The sequence below is a fragment of the Amphiura filiformis genome, chromosome 14 (genome assembly GCF_039555335.1).
Source record: "Amphiura filiformis chromosome 14, Afil_fr2py, whole genome shotgun sequence".
Taxonomy (NCBI): domain Eukaryota; kingdom Metazoa; phylum Echinodermata; class Ophiuroidea; order Amphilepidida; family Amphiuridae; genus Amphiura; species Amphiura filiformis.
The window spans coordinates 31,939,006-31,953,927 of record NC_092641.1 but is presented as its reverse complement, the minus strand read 5'-3'; the positions used below and the strand labels follow the sequence as shown (position 1 = coordinate 31,953,927).

Sequence of the window (14,922 nt, the reverse complement as noted above, 5' to 3'; positions counted from 1 at the left end):
TTTAAGTAAAGTTGAACAATGATGGCGCTATCCATCTAAAATCTTGTTTGCATATTTACACATGTTTGTATAGTGGTATCAGAACATCAGAAAAAGACTAACAAATGCAAGAAAATTTAAAAAAACTTTATATCACGACATGTAAGGAATAACTAATTTTAATCTTAAGCGAGTGTAAATAGTGCCCTCAATTTGCACACAAATGTACAGTTTATATAATCAAAATGACCACACAAAAAACCCAGAAAAATATGAATAATTTGACAAAATATATGTTTATATTTATGGTAGCTCTTGGTATTGTCCAGGTCTACATGGACACTGTAAAATGTTTTATAATTATTAAATGATCACATCAAACAGCCGTGGGATAGGGTTTGGGTGGTTGCCTGATTAACATTAAGTCTAACGTTGCTTCACACCTTTTTCTTTCAGTCTAATGGAAAGCGTTGTCTACTTATACTGGTCCACATTTGGGCTCGAGTCCACGGAACCCTTGTTGCTACCTCAACAAGCCTGGGTACTACAGCTGGCTGGAAAAATTCTTTATATGCTATGTTCTATATGTTCGTCGTTGTAGTTCTAATGAATGCCTTAATCGCTGTTATGAGCAATGTCTTTAATGATGTCGAGGTATGTTTTAGTTAGCTTATCTCGTGATTTGTTACAACAGCTATTGTTTTAAATATTATTGAGTACGCCTCGAATTATGGTAAAGGGGTGTATATTCTATCTACTTCACTAAGAAAGTTTTTATACTTAGTACTCTGGGTTGATAAGATGAACACATTTTTAATCTTTCCCAAGAGCAGTTAGCGCATAAACGTTGATTAAAGGCATGATCACAATGCATCTGCCGGATTCGAACCTGCGACCTTCGTAATACTAGCACGACGATCTATCCAGCTAAGGTTCTAGTCAACCGAGGCACAGAGGCACTGTGGCTCAGTTTGCTAGAGCGTCGTGCTAGTATTACTAAGGTCGCAGGTTCGAATCCGGCAGATGCATTGTGCCTTTGTCAACGTTTATATCTGGCAACCCTCCGAATCTGGCAAGATGCACTTTTTTCAATGTGTGTGTGCGCTGGCTGCTCTGGAGAAAGATTAAAATTTGTTCTTACTTCACTAACATAGCATGCTACCTCATTTGTGCATGCCTTTGATCAGCTTTTTAAATGACCGTAGCCATACTGTGGTAATAATGTTAGCTCTGCAACCCATGAAGTTCTTACTCTGACGGCAAATCCGCACTGTGCTATACCATTAGCTTTCCAAACCATCCATGTCCATACCGTGTCAAGTTTAACCACACGAGTATACCTGAACTGTTCATACTGCAGTTACTGTCCGTTTTCCTATACACAATACACAGTGCTCTTACCATTGACGCGTGACCTCTACAAATAGCCTACGTTAAAAGTATGAGGATTTGCCTAGTTAACGTCGCTGTGTGAAAAATAACCGGCCAATATTAAAAGTACTCTTCTAAAGTTCTAGAAAATATAGTTTTGTAACATGTCCTAATTTGTTAGCTAATTTAGATGTTTGGAAATATGCGTACTTTGGTGTTTTAGGAAGGATATGTAAACGACAGATAACACCAAAAATATGAAGAAATTGTTTCCAAACCGTGTTAAGTCTGCAAACCACCATGCTTCTCATTTTCAAGAACGCTGGTTAACAATAAGCACGTATTGTCTCATTTCGTAAACAAAGGCCACACAGAATTGTTCTCTAGCGCTCGCTTTATAATCGTTCACCCAACTGAAACTATAATCCCAGCTTATTGCTCCATTGTACGTGTAAAGCAGAAACATATGTTGTGTGTATTTAACCAGAGAAGATATGATTTAATCAGTTGAGCTGTTTTCAATGAGTGTTATCTTGGTTTAATAGCTTTTAATGGGGTTTAAGTCCTGCAAAGGTCGAGATGAATTCTACTGTAGACATGACTGCATCATGTACAGTATAATTATCAAACTGGCAATCCAATCACAACAGTGATAGATATTCTTATATGAATTCCGTTTGATACTAAACCTGTCAAACGTAAATGACACGTAGCTTAACCTGTTAACGGTGATTGATACGTAGCTTTACCTGTCAAATGTATTTGACATTATTGAAGGGGAATAGTAACGTAATTCATGTTCGAAATAATGTTTTACTTTCTCTTATCGCTTTTTCTTACTAGGAAAACGCTGATGTTGAATGGAAATTCGCCTCTACCGCCATGTGGTTAGGTGTCTTACAGGACAACGACGTAGTCCCGCCACCATTTAATCTTCTACCCTCTACTGAAGATATCAGATGGATCCTAAACATGTTATACTCAAAGTGTTGGTTTTTTATAAGAAAACACGTGGAACGACCTAATTCGTCGGATTACGCACCACCCAAAGTATACAAAGTACACAAGGCAAAACATTTGGAATAATTCTATTGTACCTTTGCATCTCTTCCTCACAAAGTAAACCAGCAGTATTTGCAAGTTAACTAGAAAGCAGGTGCTGCTCCTTTACTTTGGTAGGAAGATCTATCTGTAACCTTATCTCTAACTTTAACCGTACCCTTAACATCCTACCCCAAGCCCGTATCCTAACCCTGCTAACCCTTACCAAAAGATACAGGTACGAAGTGTATTCTAGAATTGGGCCAAATTGTTAAGGGGATGGTCCAATATCGATGAATGCCTTTCACCACGTTAACCTTATCGTCCACTTCCCAGTAGATTTCCATACCATTCACCCTTTTTAAGGATTAAGGGAGACATGGAAATTAGAAAACAATGTAAGGATGAAATATAATTTTCTTGTATATTCCAAAGAATTTAATTTCACCGCTTTATAGGCGTGGTCAATAAGAGACATGTTTCAGCGGAAAACAATTTCGATGTGACAACGGGTGATTACAATGAATATTTGTGTGTAAAGGCTAGAAATTGGAACATCCTCATTTAAAAGTAGTATTATGGCTTTTTAAAAGATCAAAGTTGGAATGCCAAAATACTACTTGTTTTATTTTCAAACCAAATTTAATCACAATATAATGTTACATTATTAATTAATAATGCATTCCTTCCCACCGGTTTTTTTAACCTTGTGCAATAAAGAAAATCTTAAAAGCACGTATAGTTTGGGCCAATAGCGCTGTTGGTGCCCCGTTAGGTACCGGTGACACTTTTCATCATACCGGCCCTGAAGATATAATGCGATTTTTTTTTTGTGTTTTTTTTCGAGCATATGTAGGCATTTACAGCTGAAATCTAGGAGATAACGCTGACGAATCTTCGGCCAGGCACAAGTGACCTGGTGAACGAAGGGGGTCGCCGTAGATAGTTGGTCGGGGCAATTTGTACAGGACAGTAAAGTGTAGCCAACAATCGGGCTTGTTACCCTGATCGGAACCGACTGTAACGAGGTCTTTTATCATGGGTCATCTGCCCCGCCTTTATCAGATGAGCCACGGGGAGAGCGGATACAATTTTTTGGGTCCTGCGGGGAAATGAGCCCGGGACCTCTTGCACCAAAGGCAAAGACCTTAACCAGTGTGCCACGCTGCTCTTACATGTTTCATTTCCTATTATTTACTCACGTTGCCTTTAACATTTACATACAGTGTTATCGTTTGTTATTTGAATCAAAAACGAAAACACTTTGCAAATAATTCAGGATACGATAGAAAGAGCTGATCGGAGCACCGATAGCACTATAGGAGCAAACTGTTTGTGTTGCCTTAGACACCCATCATCTAAAATATACCCATAGTTTTGTTTACTTGATCGTTTAGAGTAGTTGAGACATCTCTATGCTTCAAATTTGCTTATAAGTTTATATTTATAATATTATAACATGTAATAAACACATCACAAGAAACAAGTCAAAATTTCGTCATAACAACATCGTAAAATAAAACTTTGTGCCAATAAAACTAACTAAGAAATAATTATATGACTCTTTGCTAAGTGAAGTGTGAAAATGAAAGATGTCCATGACTTCATGGCTGAATGAGTCCAAATTAAAGAAAAAAACTGCCCTTTCGAAAAGTCACAAAGAAGACATATGCTTGGTAACTGCAAGGTGTATTCACTAGAGGAAGTTTTGGATGAGAAAACGGACATTTTGATGAGAAACGGCCAAAATGGTGAGAATTTAAATTTTCTCATTCTTTTGGATGAGAAACTTCCTGGTGTGTGTGTCAATCATTATTGTCTTATTAAAACTGGTGAGAATTGCTAATCCCCGCTGAGCTCAAAATAAACATTATTATTTTCTCATCCAAAAGAATGACAAAATTTAAATTCTCACCATTTTGGCCGTTTCTCATCGAAATGTCCGTGTTCTCATCCAAAACTTCTTCTAGTGATTGGGACTGGCCATCTTACAACTAATTTTTTTCCATTAGTAACAAGCTATGAATCAACCTTTGTGATTAAGCATAAGCCTACTTTTTGACTTTTGAAAAGAGTAGTTTTTGTCTTTAATTTGGGCTCATTCAGCCCTGAAGTCATGGACATCTTTCATTTTCACACTACACTTAGTAAACAGTCATATAATTATTTTAAAGTTTACCTTTACAATGTTATGACGAAATGTTGAGAGGGGCTTATTTCTTGTGCTGTGTTTATATTTCGGAAATTAAATAATCAGCTGATTTGTCTTACCGTGTTTCATTTTCAGAGAAATAAGAAGTTTAAAAGAAGTGACAGATCCCAATACAGGGTAGGTAATGTCATAAACAATATGCGTGTAATCAATATTTGTGACCATCAACCACAAACCGGCCGTAAAGTCGGCAAATTGTGCATAAAGGTTCTATTCATAGGCACCTCAAGTTGATGCTGCATCTATCTCGTTTTCCTAGTGTCCGTCAAACACCTTTTAAACCAATCATTAATCCTTTTGTTGAAGAGGATAATAAGCTGCTATATATGTATAGAATTCTTAAATAGCTCTAATCCTTGTTTGCATTGGTTTAATCCTGTTCAAGTGGTGAGATACAAAGCATTGTATTTTTAGGTATGTATTAACAATGAGACGACATTCCTGGACCTCGTTGACTTGAGGATGATTTGAAATGACCGCCAATTATGACCGTTTGATATTTATTACCAGCAATGTGGAAAAAGAGACATATGTAGGACCAAAATAAGGTCCCCTTTGCTGAAGAAGCCAATTTCAACAAGCAATAATATCGTTTGGAGTCAAATGATATATCATTTTAAAGACTATGATATATATTTTCTAAACACGAACTAAAACAAAATAGATCGGGCCGACTTTACGACCGTTTCGTGGTGGACGGTCACATTTATGAACTATATAATATAACATAAAATCAATGAAATTAAGATGATGACCTACCACGGATTGAACAGGACAGCTGTTTCATCAGACTATTAAAGTTAAATCTCGTCATAAAATGATACAGCCGACCAGATAATAGTAAACCGTTTTGAAGAATGGCGGACAAAAGAGGAGGGCGATGTTTAGTTTGGGTAAAGCGTTTTGAACGTCCTGGTATGGGTATTAAACACAGAATGTTTATGAAACTAAAATATAATGAATTTTTTACTTACACAATTCGATTTTATATTGGCATTTCTTCAAACCCGATTTTTCTCGAAAAGTTGTTTATTCGCGGTGCCCCACCTTACGCCACTATGGAATGAAGCCAACGAATTTTTGTGATTTGCGCATACTGAGTGAAGAATACCAGTTCAGTACTATAAACTTTCCATATAGGACTATAAACCGTGAAGTATCCTACGAGATTCGCCGAGCGCGGGCAGCGACACTGGCAAAAACGGCTTTGCACCGCACCTAATCGCTTATGTCACCCTCTATGGTCATTATTATTCAAAAGGAACGGTTTATAGTTATTTAGGGTTTGTCAGTATGTGGTGTTCCCGACGACACATTATTTGTAATATTTAACAATACAAGTTGATGTTGCATATTATGCATCGGAATTACAATACGGGGTAAAATTGTTGGGTCACTTTTAGCATGTGCTTTGTAATTGAAGTTTCAACTTTCAACTTTGAAGTTGGGTTGTGTGCCGGTCGGGATTTGTGTTTATTTGTTGTCATGTTTAATTGTAACACTTTGGGTTGGGAAACTGTTCATTCTTTCTTATAAACAGTTTCCTCTTGTAGCAAGCAATCGTTCCCCATTGTGTTTATTTGTTCTTGTACATGATGCGTATCCCATTCCCCATTACCTACTTTACTTACGTGCTTTGTAAATGATCCCCTTTCCCCTATCAATGTTGAATCCTTGAATTTCGTTTCTGATGCTGTGGAAGTACCCAACATTGACTGGGGGAGGGGGGATTGGGGGATAGGCATTTGTTTAAGATCTATGTTACAAAATCAACATGTTTCATAAGTGAATATCATGGTGACTGCGAGGTCATTTGAAGCTTCAAAAACACCTTGGGTGATCCAACACATTTTGTCCTGGATTGTAGCTTACCCGCTTACCTTAAATAATACCATTGAATAATAATGTTCAACCTCCTGTTTCAGCGTGTCATGTCACATTTGGTGGAACGCTACGTTGCAAGTAAAACTGCAGCAGATGTGAGTGTGGAAGCGGATATAACCATTGCCGACATCAGGGCCCTGCGCAATGATCTACTTGCTCTCAAGTTAGTGATTTTGACATTGACAGAATAATTATAAACAGGGCCTGTAATTATTTCCCTTCTTGACTACTGTGTCAATGCAAAAATTACTATTTTGATTCAAGAACAGTAGCAAGATATCTCAAGAGATTTATGAAACAAAGATTACAGTGCAGACAAAAATATGATTAGTTTATTGACTATTTCAAGATTAAGTTGACATAGCTGACATAACGGTACGCGGAAACTAAGGGCTCGGATAGTGGTTTTCACGCATGTTAGTGGGACTTGAGCACACATCAGACATATGGAATTGCATTTTGAATACGAGGAATGTCCTGATATCAAATAATTTTTATTTTTTGAAATTCGTTATATAATACACATGTTATGGCAAATTATCTAAACATTGATATTTTTGAAATTTAATAGTCCTCGAAGTAAATTAAATAAATCTAATGATATGTACATGTACTTAAAGTGTATGTAGCTGGAATAATAGATCGTCCATTATATGAAATTTTGACCTTTCGTATTGAGGATATAGATATTTTACTCCAAAACACCAAAGCAATTTAGGTCTTTTGGGGAAAAAATTATATCTTCAATATGAAAGGTCAAAAACAATGTTAAATATCAAAAATTATAAAAATATCAATTTTTAATAACTTGCCATGACATTTATATTAAATCCCGAATTAAAAAAAAAATCAAAATTATTTGATATCAGAAGGACATTCCTCGTATTCAGAATGCAATTCGATATGGCTGACGTGGTCTCAGAAGCCAGAAAAACATACTGTGCAAACGTTGCTATCCGATTCCTTAAGTCGATTATCCAAAATCTTAAAATCAATTTAAAACTCAATTTTATTTCCTGCTTACATACCTCCCCAATTAGTGGATTATGTTATGAAAATAACAATTCAATCACGTTTAATTTATATTTTCCAATTTCAGATTTGAAATGTTCCAGAAGTTTTTCGACACCGTGGAAGACATCAATCGTACCATAGGTGACGGATACATGATATTCAAGACATCTCGAGAAGCCAACGAACTCTTTCAAAGAACTGAAGAGATACATTCCAAAGTTGGCACACAATTAGACACGGTTGTAGAATTCCAAACGGCGCTATGCAACAAAATAAGAGAACTCCAAGAGAGAGAAGAGCCCGCGCCAGACGTAAGACATATTGGAATACAGGTGAATTCATTGCCTAAATCCATACCACGAGTTATGCTTATGGATGTATCTTTACAAACATCGCCCGGGTTTTGGTCACAAGACATCGATTGTCAAACTGTGCCTCCAGCAGCTGAGGATGTGGAGGTCCAAACAGAATCAACCGTCTATCAGGACTCCGCTATTCAAACAGAAGAGTTGGATGTAAACGATGACTACACGCAAACAGAACCGGACCCAGTTTGTGAAATATCAATTCAGACATGTCCTTTGCCTACGAAGGACTCGTGTTGTCAAACAGCGCCACCACCGGCATTAAGATCAATATACCAGCAAACCGATCCGTTGCCGGCGTATCGAGAGTTGTATGTTCAAACAGATCCACCTCCACCGCCACCCCCTGTATTTGAATGCTTTACACAAATTACACCGCCCCCATCCCCTCCGCCACCAAAGAAATTTGCAAGTCGCACAACACAAACACCAGAGAGGCGGCAATCCGTCGCACCACAACCGGTACCATGGCGTCCTTTTGCTAAGGCCGTAGCTCGAGGTGTTCGAGCTGCTAGCCCGTCAAGGTCGAACTTATTGAATTCCAAGTCAGTACCTCAGAGTTCACGAGCTAACAGCACAGCAACACCAAATTCATCATCGAGTTCTAGGTCAACGCCTCAAGGTTCCCGAGCTACTAGCCCAGCAATGTCAAATTCATCATCGAGTTCAAGGCTATCAACTCCAAGTGGTCGTCCTCCAAGCCGGTCAACGTCTACATCATCGATGAATTCTAGTGACTCGGATACGTCTGTTAAGAGAAAGGGTTCTAAACCACCCTTAAATTCTAGTGTCTCTGATACGTCTGTAAAGAGAAAGGGTTCTAAACCCCCTTTAAATAAAAGGAGCTTTAGTCAGACTAACTCTACGTCCAAAAAGAAATAGAAGTGGATAAGAAAATGAGTAAGCTGTAAATTGTGCCAAGATTCTGTCGACAAAAGCGTACGGCTTAGATTGCCTTGTAATTACGAAAAATATCATTACCAAAACAAAACAAATATCTACGCTAACAATAAAAATTCATAAGAATTAGAATTGCTAATTAAAAAATGTTAACCATATTATCCGACTAGTTAAGTTAAGTAAGTGTTACAAAGACTTAAGCGTGTCCAATTTTATGCGACGCAGAACAGCTCACGCTCGAGCAACTGCCATACCGTAAAACTCCGTCTACAAGCATATATAGTGGGTTTTTTTATAAAAGTTTAATTAATTCGAAGCAAGCGTTAATATACCAATACAATAGATCGGTCTTAAAATAATACTTGTTTGTATATGCTTGGATCCGTAATTTATTTGCTCAAACTCCATAATGGCGTCTGGATTAATGTAGCTTTCATCAGAAGCACACTATATGCTTGTAGACGGGGTTTTACGGTAATTGCACTTTACTTGGTTGTAAGTCTTACTTTGTGGTAGACAAGTTCGGCTTTTAGTGGGAAAAATGTAAATTGTAATTAAAATCACTCCTTTTTACCTAATGCAGTGGAGGAAAATCTTGTTATTGTTTTTTATAAAGAAGTGAGTTGCATAGTGACGTTTATAAATTTGGTTCAGAACTGTGCAGCAATTAGCATATGAATACATGAATACAAAACCCACCCAAGTCCATGGGAAGTGATTTTGAGAAAAAAAGCATGTGTATCATTTTAATTCCTTCAGTTAGATTTACTTGGTAAGTTTTACGTGCAAATGAGTGAGTTAAACTGTATTCGGTATGACGATTAGCATTTCAGGGACTTCGTGGGGTGTTCATTTTAAATGCAGGACTTAGGTGGTGTTTTGAATAATATACAAAGACAACAATGTTGGAATGAGATTACCACTGGTAAGATAATACAAAATAAAGCACACAGGTATGTATGTTGATAACATACTGCCATGTAATATAAACCACACACTTTTCTTGATTAAACCCTTTTTTTCAAAAGTTGTTCTTTTATACATAATATGACATAATCCTGGCTTTTCCTTTCATACATGCTATTTTCCACATGCTCAATAAACACAGAGGATAAATTTGAGTTGTTCTTTCATACATATGACAGCCCTATGTATAGCAATAATTTCCCATGCTTAACTCAATTTGGCCAAAGTATGGACTTGGGTGGGTTTCATGTATTCATATGTTAGTCTAAACCAAGAATTAGTTGTTTGGAGGGTATTGTGCAAAAAAAATAAGAATTTTGCTTTGTACCTCGGGTATTCCTTGGTTCAAAATGCAACATGTTTCGAATTTCACAATAAAGTAGAGAGGCCACATCCGTCTATCTGCTCTAGATTTTCGTGTATGATATTTGGACAAAGGTGCCAGCCGGATTAAAATTAACCACGAGAGTCTCATCTTTCTGATTTGAACGTCTGGCATTTCTGAAAAGTGACTTAAGCTGAGATATTTGAGTTAAAAAATGAAGTTCTTGTGACTGTTTTACAGTTTTTGTACCAAAAGTGGCAATTATTAAAACAGATATGACTTTGAAAGAAAATTTAGTATGACTTTCACATTTGCTGTAATTACATGTAATATGTGACGTGTCATGTCAAAGGCAGACACTTTTGGGCAGGATCGTAAATGGAGAAATAAACAAATATCTGCCCGGGGTGATTTTTTCACAATTTGGGTTTGTTGCGAATTTGTGATGTTATTAATGTTAAAAATATTGTCTGATAGTTTTATACCGGAATATAACTGGCATCTTGTATTTTTGAGACATTTTTCAAGGTAATTCCTACTCTCAACATTGTCAATAATATTTTTAAAGGCCGATATCTCAATTTCCAATTTTATATTACCATAACTTACGAACTCATTATCTTCACTTAGGAATGTCCGATTTCATTGGGAAAATGGCGTTATGGAGCAAAATATCTCTATATTTAAGATATGTAAAAACCTCAAAATGTATAACCTGCCCAAAAGTGTCTGATTTTGACATGACACGTCACATATGTGTATTCAATATTTGTTAACCAAAAAAATCATCTCTATTATCTTGATGCAATATTTTGGGTGAAATGCATTATTTTGATGAAATTGTTCAATTTTGACCCAAAAAAGTCAATTTTACATGGTAAAAAATTAGCTACTTTTAGATTTGACATTTTGGGGGTAAAAATGGGGAAAAAGTAACAAAAAACACATCTTTAAGCAATTAAAAATATCTCAGTTCACGTCACTTTTTAGTGCCAGCCAGGTGAAACAGACAGAGGAGACTTTAACCATTAATTCTATAAATCTGGCTGGCACCTTTGTCCAAAAATGATGCAGGGAACCCTATGTAGCCAGAAAGTAGTCTCTCTACTAATACCCTCCAAACAACCGTTGGACAGTTAATGTTAAGCATCGATTACTGAATGAAAAAGTTTTAAGTTAACTTTCAAACTTCGCTAAACATTGCTAAATGAACTGAATTTAATACATGTAGGGTTAATGAATGATAATATTAATGTAAAGTACATTTTTCGTACCCAGACAAAAATATCTAAATAGAATGTTTACCGTACTATGTGCAGCCGCAAATCGATACTTCTAGCGAAGGCTTGCAATGGTATTTTACCTATTATGTGTCGACTACATGTGCAGTAATAAATGACAAAAACGTTTAGAAAACTACCTGATTGGATATAATTATTGTTGCTTTTTCCATGTTGTGCATTTTAGAAAACGTTTAAATATCGTGTTATATCAAGGCTATATAAAAACGTTTCATGATAACGTACTGCAAATATTCTTACATAATGTTATTTAAGTTGACAAAACATTCTGGATAATCGATAATAATTTTGTAGTGCGTTTTCATACAACGTTTTCATGACCTTTTTTGTGACCGTCCACGTCGAAACGCTCGTAAAGTGTGCCCCTGGTCAATTTTGTTTTCTTCCGTGTTTAGAAAATATATATCATAAGCTTTACAATGATATATCATTTGACTTCAAACAATATCCAAAAGCGGAGTTATGACTTGTTAAACTTTGCTCCTTCAGTAAAAGGGTATATTATTTTGGTGCTACATTATTTCACTTTGTCCACATCGCTTACATATCGCATTACATATCAAATTGTCATAATTGGCGGTCACTTCAAATCATCTCCAAGTCAACGAGGTTCAGGAATGTCCTCTCATTGTTGATTGTTAGTTAACCCACCACTTGAACAGGATTTGGCCAAAGCAACCAAAAACTAGAGCTATTTACTAAATCTTACATAAGTATAAGCTTATTATCCTCTTCAACAATAGGATTAAAGATTGGCGTTTGATTGACACTAAAATGAGAAACATGTAGGACAAACATTAGGTAAGTATGAATACAACCTTCATGCACATTTTGCACTGTAACTCGAAATACAATTTGACGACTTAACGAGCGGTTTGAGATGGATAGTTACATATAACCCGACGGTACGCAGAGGGGGATAAAAACACCTAATGTAGGCACAAAAGTAAGCAAAGTTCGATAGCCAAATATTACCAATACCAAGGCCCACGGAAGTGTTCAAATACATCAATGTGGACAAAGGCAGATACGATGAACCAAACAACAAATGTGCGCTCATAAACAGGCAAAGTTAAATGACCAAAAACTACCAATTCCAGAGCCCACAGAAGTGTCTGGAAAACAGTACAAACATATACTGGAACAAGTGATCAAAATCACTGGGCGCATTGGGCTATTCCAGAAAAATGCACACTCCCTATAGAGGAGTTCGCATTTCCGGACATTTTGTCCAGTCGTGATTGTTTGAAATCCAGAATTTAAAAATGTCAACAGGCGAAAAATCCAGCTGAATATAGTTCAGAATCAGATATCCTCAAGATTTTTCAAGTGATATTGGAAATCCAGATATTTCTTTTATTGAAAAGTTACTCCTCTATCAGTGGACTTCGGGTATATATATATAAATTCGCTCTTATAAATGCGCACGTGACATCTACAAGTCGCCATACCGTGTCCAACAATGTAAGGTACCCAGATGTGCACAAAAGTATAGGCGAAAATGACAGGTTACAAGGAAAATTGGTTTTGCAAAATAGTGGCATTGATTGGAAAGGGCAAAATAATTTGACCCGAAACATAAACTATTTATTTGGATTTTCCATTACGGAAAAAAAAAAATTAATGACGGAAAAGCTAGATATAGCTGATTTAAAAACTTATATTTCATTATTTCCCTGCTAAATGGGCGTGGCAATTGGCCATATTGATGACGAAAAGTGATTCTTACTGGCATTAAGGTCAGAACTGGGTAGCTGCCGATGATGTTATTTGATAATGTTTGCACGTAGGGAACTTAGGGGGCTGTCATTTTCTTCGGAAGGAAGGGGTCATAGATTGATTTATTTGGGAGTCAAGATAAGTATCTCCCCCCGTAGTGCCGCCAATGAACATAACTCTGAACCTAATTAGAACTCTAATTATAACGTAAATTGAGGAAACTATAACTTTAGCCCTTTTTGGTATAATGACCCTCTCAAACTAATAGGCTAGATGTCCCCGCCCGACCTCCTCAACTCTAACTTACTCATTCGCTCGCAAATGGACAAAAAAACAAATTCAAAATGTGTTTTAAGCACCTTTTTGTGTCCCCCATGCTAAATCGGTAATCTGTACACCCTTTGTCACCCTTTGACGTACAATTTAGAGTATCAACATTCAACACGTAGATGACTGTACATGATCTAATCATCCCGGCTGGAAGATGTTGAGGAAGACTCGTATACTATACTATACATCACGCTCATACGTTATATGACAATTTGACGTACAATCACGTATGTGATGCATGGTTTGAGGTTTATTCAGCTAGTAAGTTAGATCTCGTCATACACATTATTGTCATGGTATTATATTGTAATTGTATACGTCAATTTTGTTCAGTTTGATTCAACCGGCTTATAAAGTTTTACTTTACACGGAAGGGGAAAGTTGGCAAAAAAGCAATTAATTTATGAGTGTAAAAGGGGGGAGGGTGGTTTTGGGGGAAGGGGGGACAAATAATATTTATACAATTATAAGTAAGGCGAGAAAGAGAGAAACCCTGTTCTACGGGCGAACGGACCTTTCAAGTAGGGTCGGTCGGTTGGTATTAAATAAAAAATTAAATAACCCAAAAAATCACAAAAATCTGTAAATAAATTTCAATTTGAGAAAAAAGAAAAAAAAATTGTCCTGAAATTTCCGAAATTTGGGGTCGGCATTCATTTGTACAGGAAAAATTTGTTTCCCAATTTGTTCAAAATAGAACAGGGTTTTCGTTTTTCGTCGCATAAATAAATAAATAAATAAATAAATAAATAAATAAATAAATAAATAAATAAATAAATAAATAAATAAAAATAAATAAATAAATAAACATTAGTTATGTTTGTACATGGGGTGCTGTGCAATAATCATGATCCTTTGATATCCATGATTTATCCTTGCAACTTTATAGCATCGAACCTCCAGCCAATGTTCCTTGCCAGTGCTAGCCACGAAACAAGGTCACAACTGTAGCCACTCCTTCAATGGTCGCCATTTCAGTGATCGACAGTGATGTAATGCAAATATGGCGCTGGCCATCTGGTCACGTGCGCATTTATAAAAGCGCATTTATATATACAACCGAAGTCTACTGTCTATAGGGGGTGTGCACTTATTTTCTAGAATAGCCCATATCAGACAAACTATAAACCAAACAGACAAGGTTGTTTTACCTTGCTCTTTTTCTTTCTCGGAATGTACCGATACGACGATCTAACGGATTTGTAAAGATCCATAGTAAAATGTCTTCTCGGACTAGTAAACAATAGCAACAACATCTCAGAACCAATAGTACTAAACAAATGTCACTATTGTGCTCGATGCAATTTATTACATTCGATATAAATAAATGTTGGCATTTATACAGCGCCTTTCACGTGTATCAAAGCGCTTTACATTTATTCAGCTGTTGTTAGAACATGTCAGCTGCCATACAATGCCCAAGGCATTAATCATACCTTTGGGCGGCGCTCAATGGACAATATTCCTAACAGCTCCCCATTTCACACCTGGGTAGAGAGAGACAAGTGAGGTAAA

At 36.5% G+C, this 14,922-nt stretch overlaps 1 protein-coding gene across 2 annotated transcripts; it reads left to right on the top strand.

The window, feature by feature from the left end:
• Positions 1–556: 556 nt before the first annotated feature.
• LOC140169972 (uncharacterized) lies at positions 557–9,534 on the top strand. 2 transcript variants are annotated; one of them, XM_072193283.1, is made up of 5 exons: positions 557–633; positions 2,194–2,400; positions 4,679–4,720; positions 6,529–6,650; positions 7,587–9,534. In XM_072193283.1, the coding sequence occupies exons 1-5, from the start codon at positions 565–567 to the stop codon at positions 8,746–8,748; spliced, it is 1,602 nt and encodes a 533-aa protein (XP_072049384.1). In that variant the 5' UTR covers positions 557–564; the 3' UTR covers positions 8,749–9,534. The 2 variants fall into 2 exon arrangements, with proteins under 2 accessions (XP_072049384.1, XP_072049383.1); XM_072193282.1 differs by having other exon boundaries at positions 2,194–2,409.
• The last annotated feature ends 5,388 nt before the right edge of the window (positions 9,535–14,922 follow it).

Coding starts and splice junctions, on each gene's coding strand:
- LOC140169972 (XM_072193282.1), top strand. CDS start 565: ATGTTCGTCGTTGTAGTTCTAATGAATGCCTTAATCGCTGTTATGAGC. Junction 634..2,193: donor ATGTCTTTAATGATGTCGAG/GTATGTTTTAGT, acceptor TTTTCTTACTAG/GAAAACGCTGATGTTGAATG. Junction 4,721..6,528: donor GTGACAGATCCCAATACAGG/GTAGGTAATGTC, acceptor CTCCTGTTTCAG/CGTGTCATGTCACATTTGGT.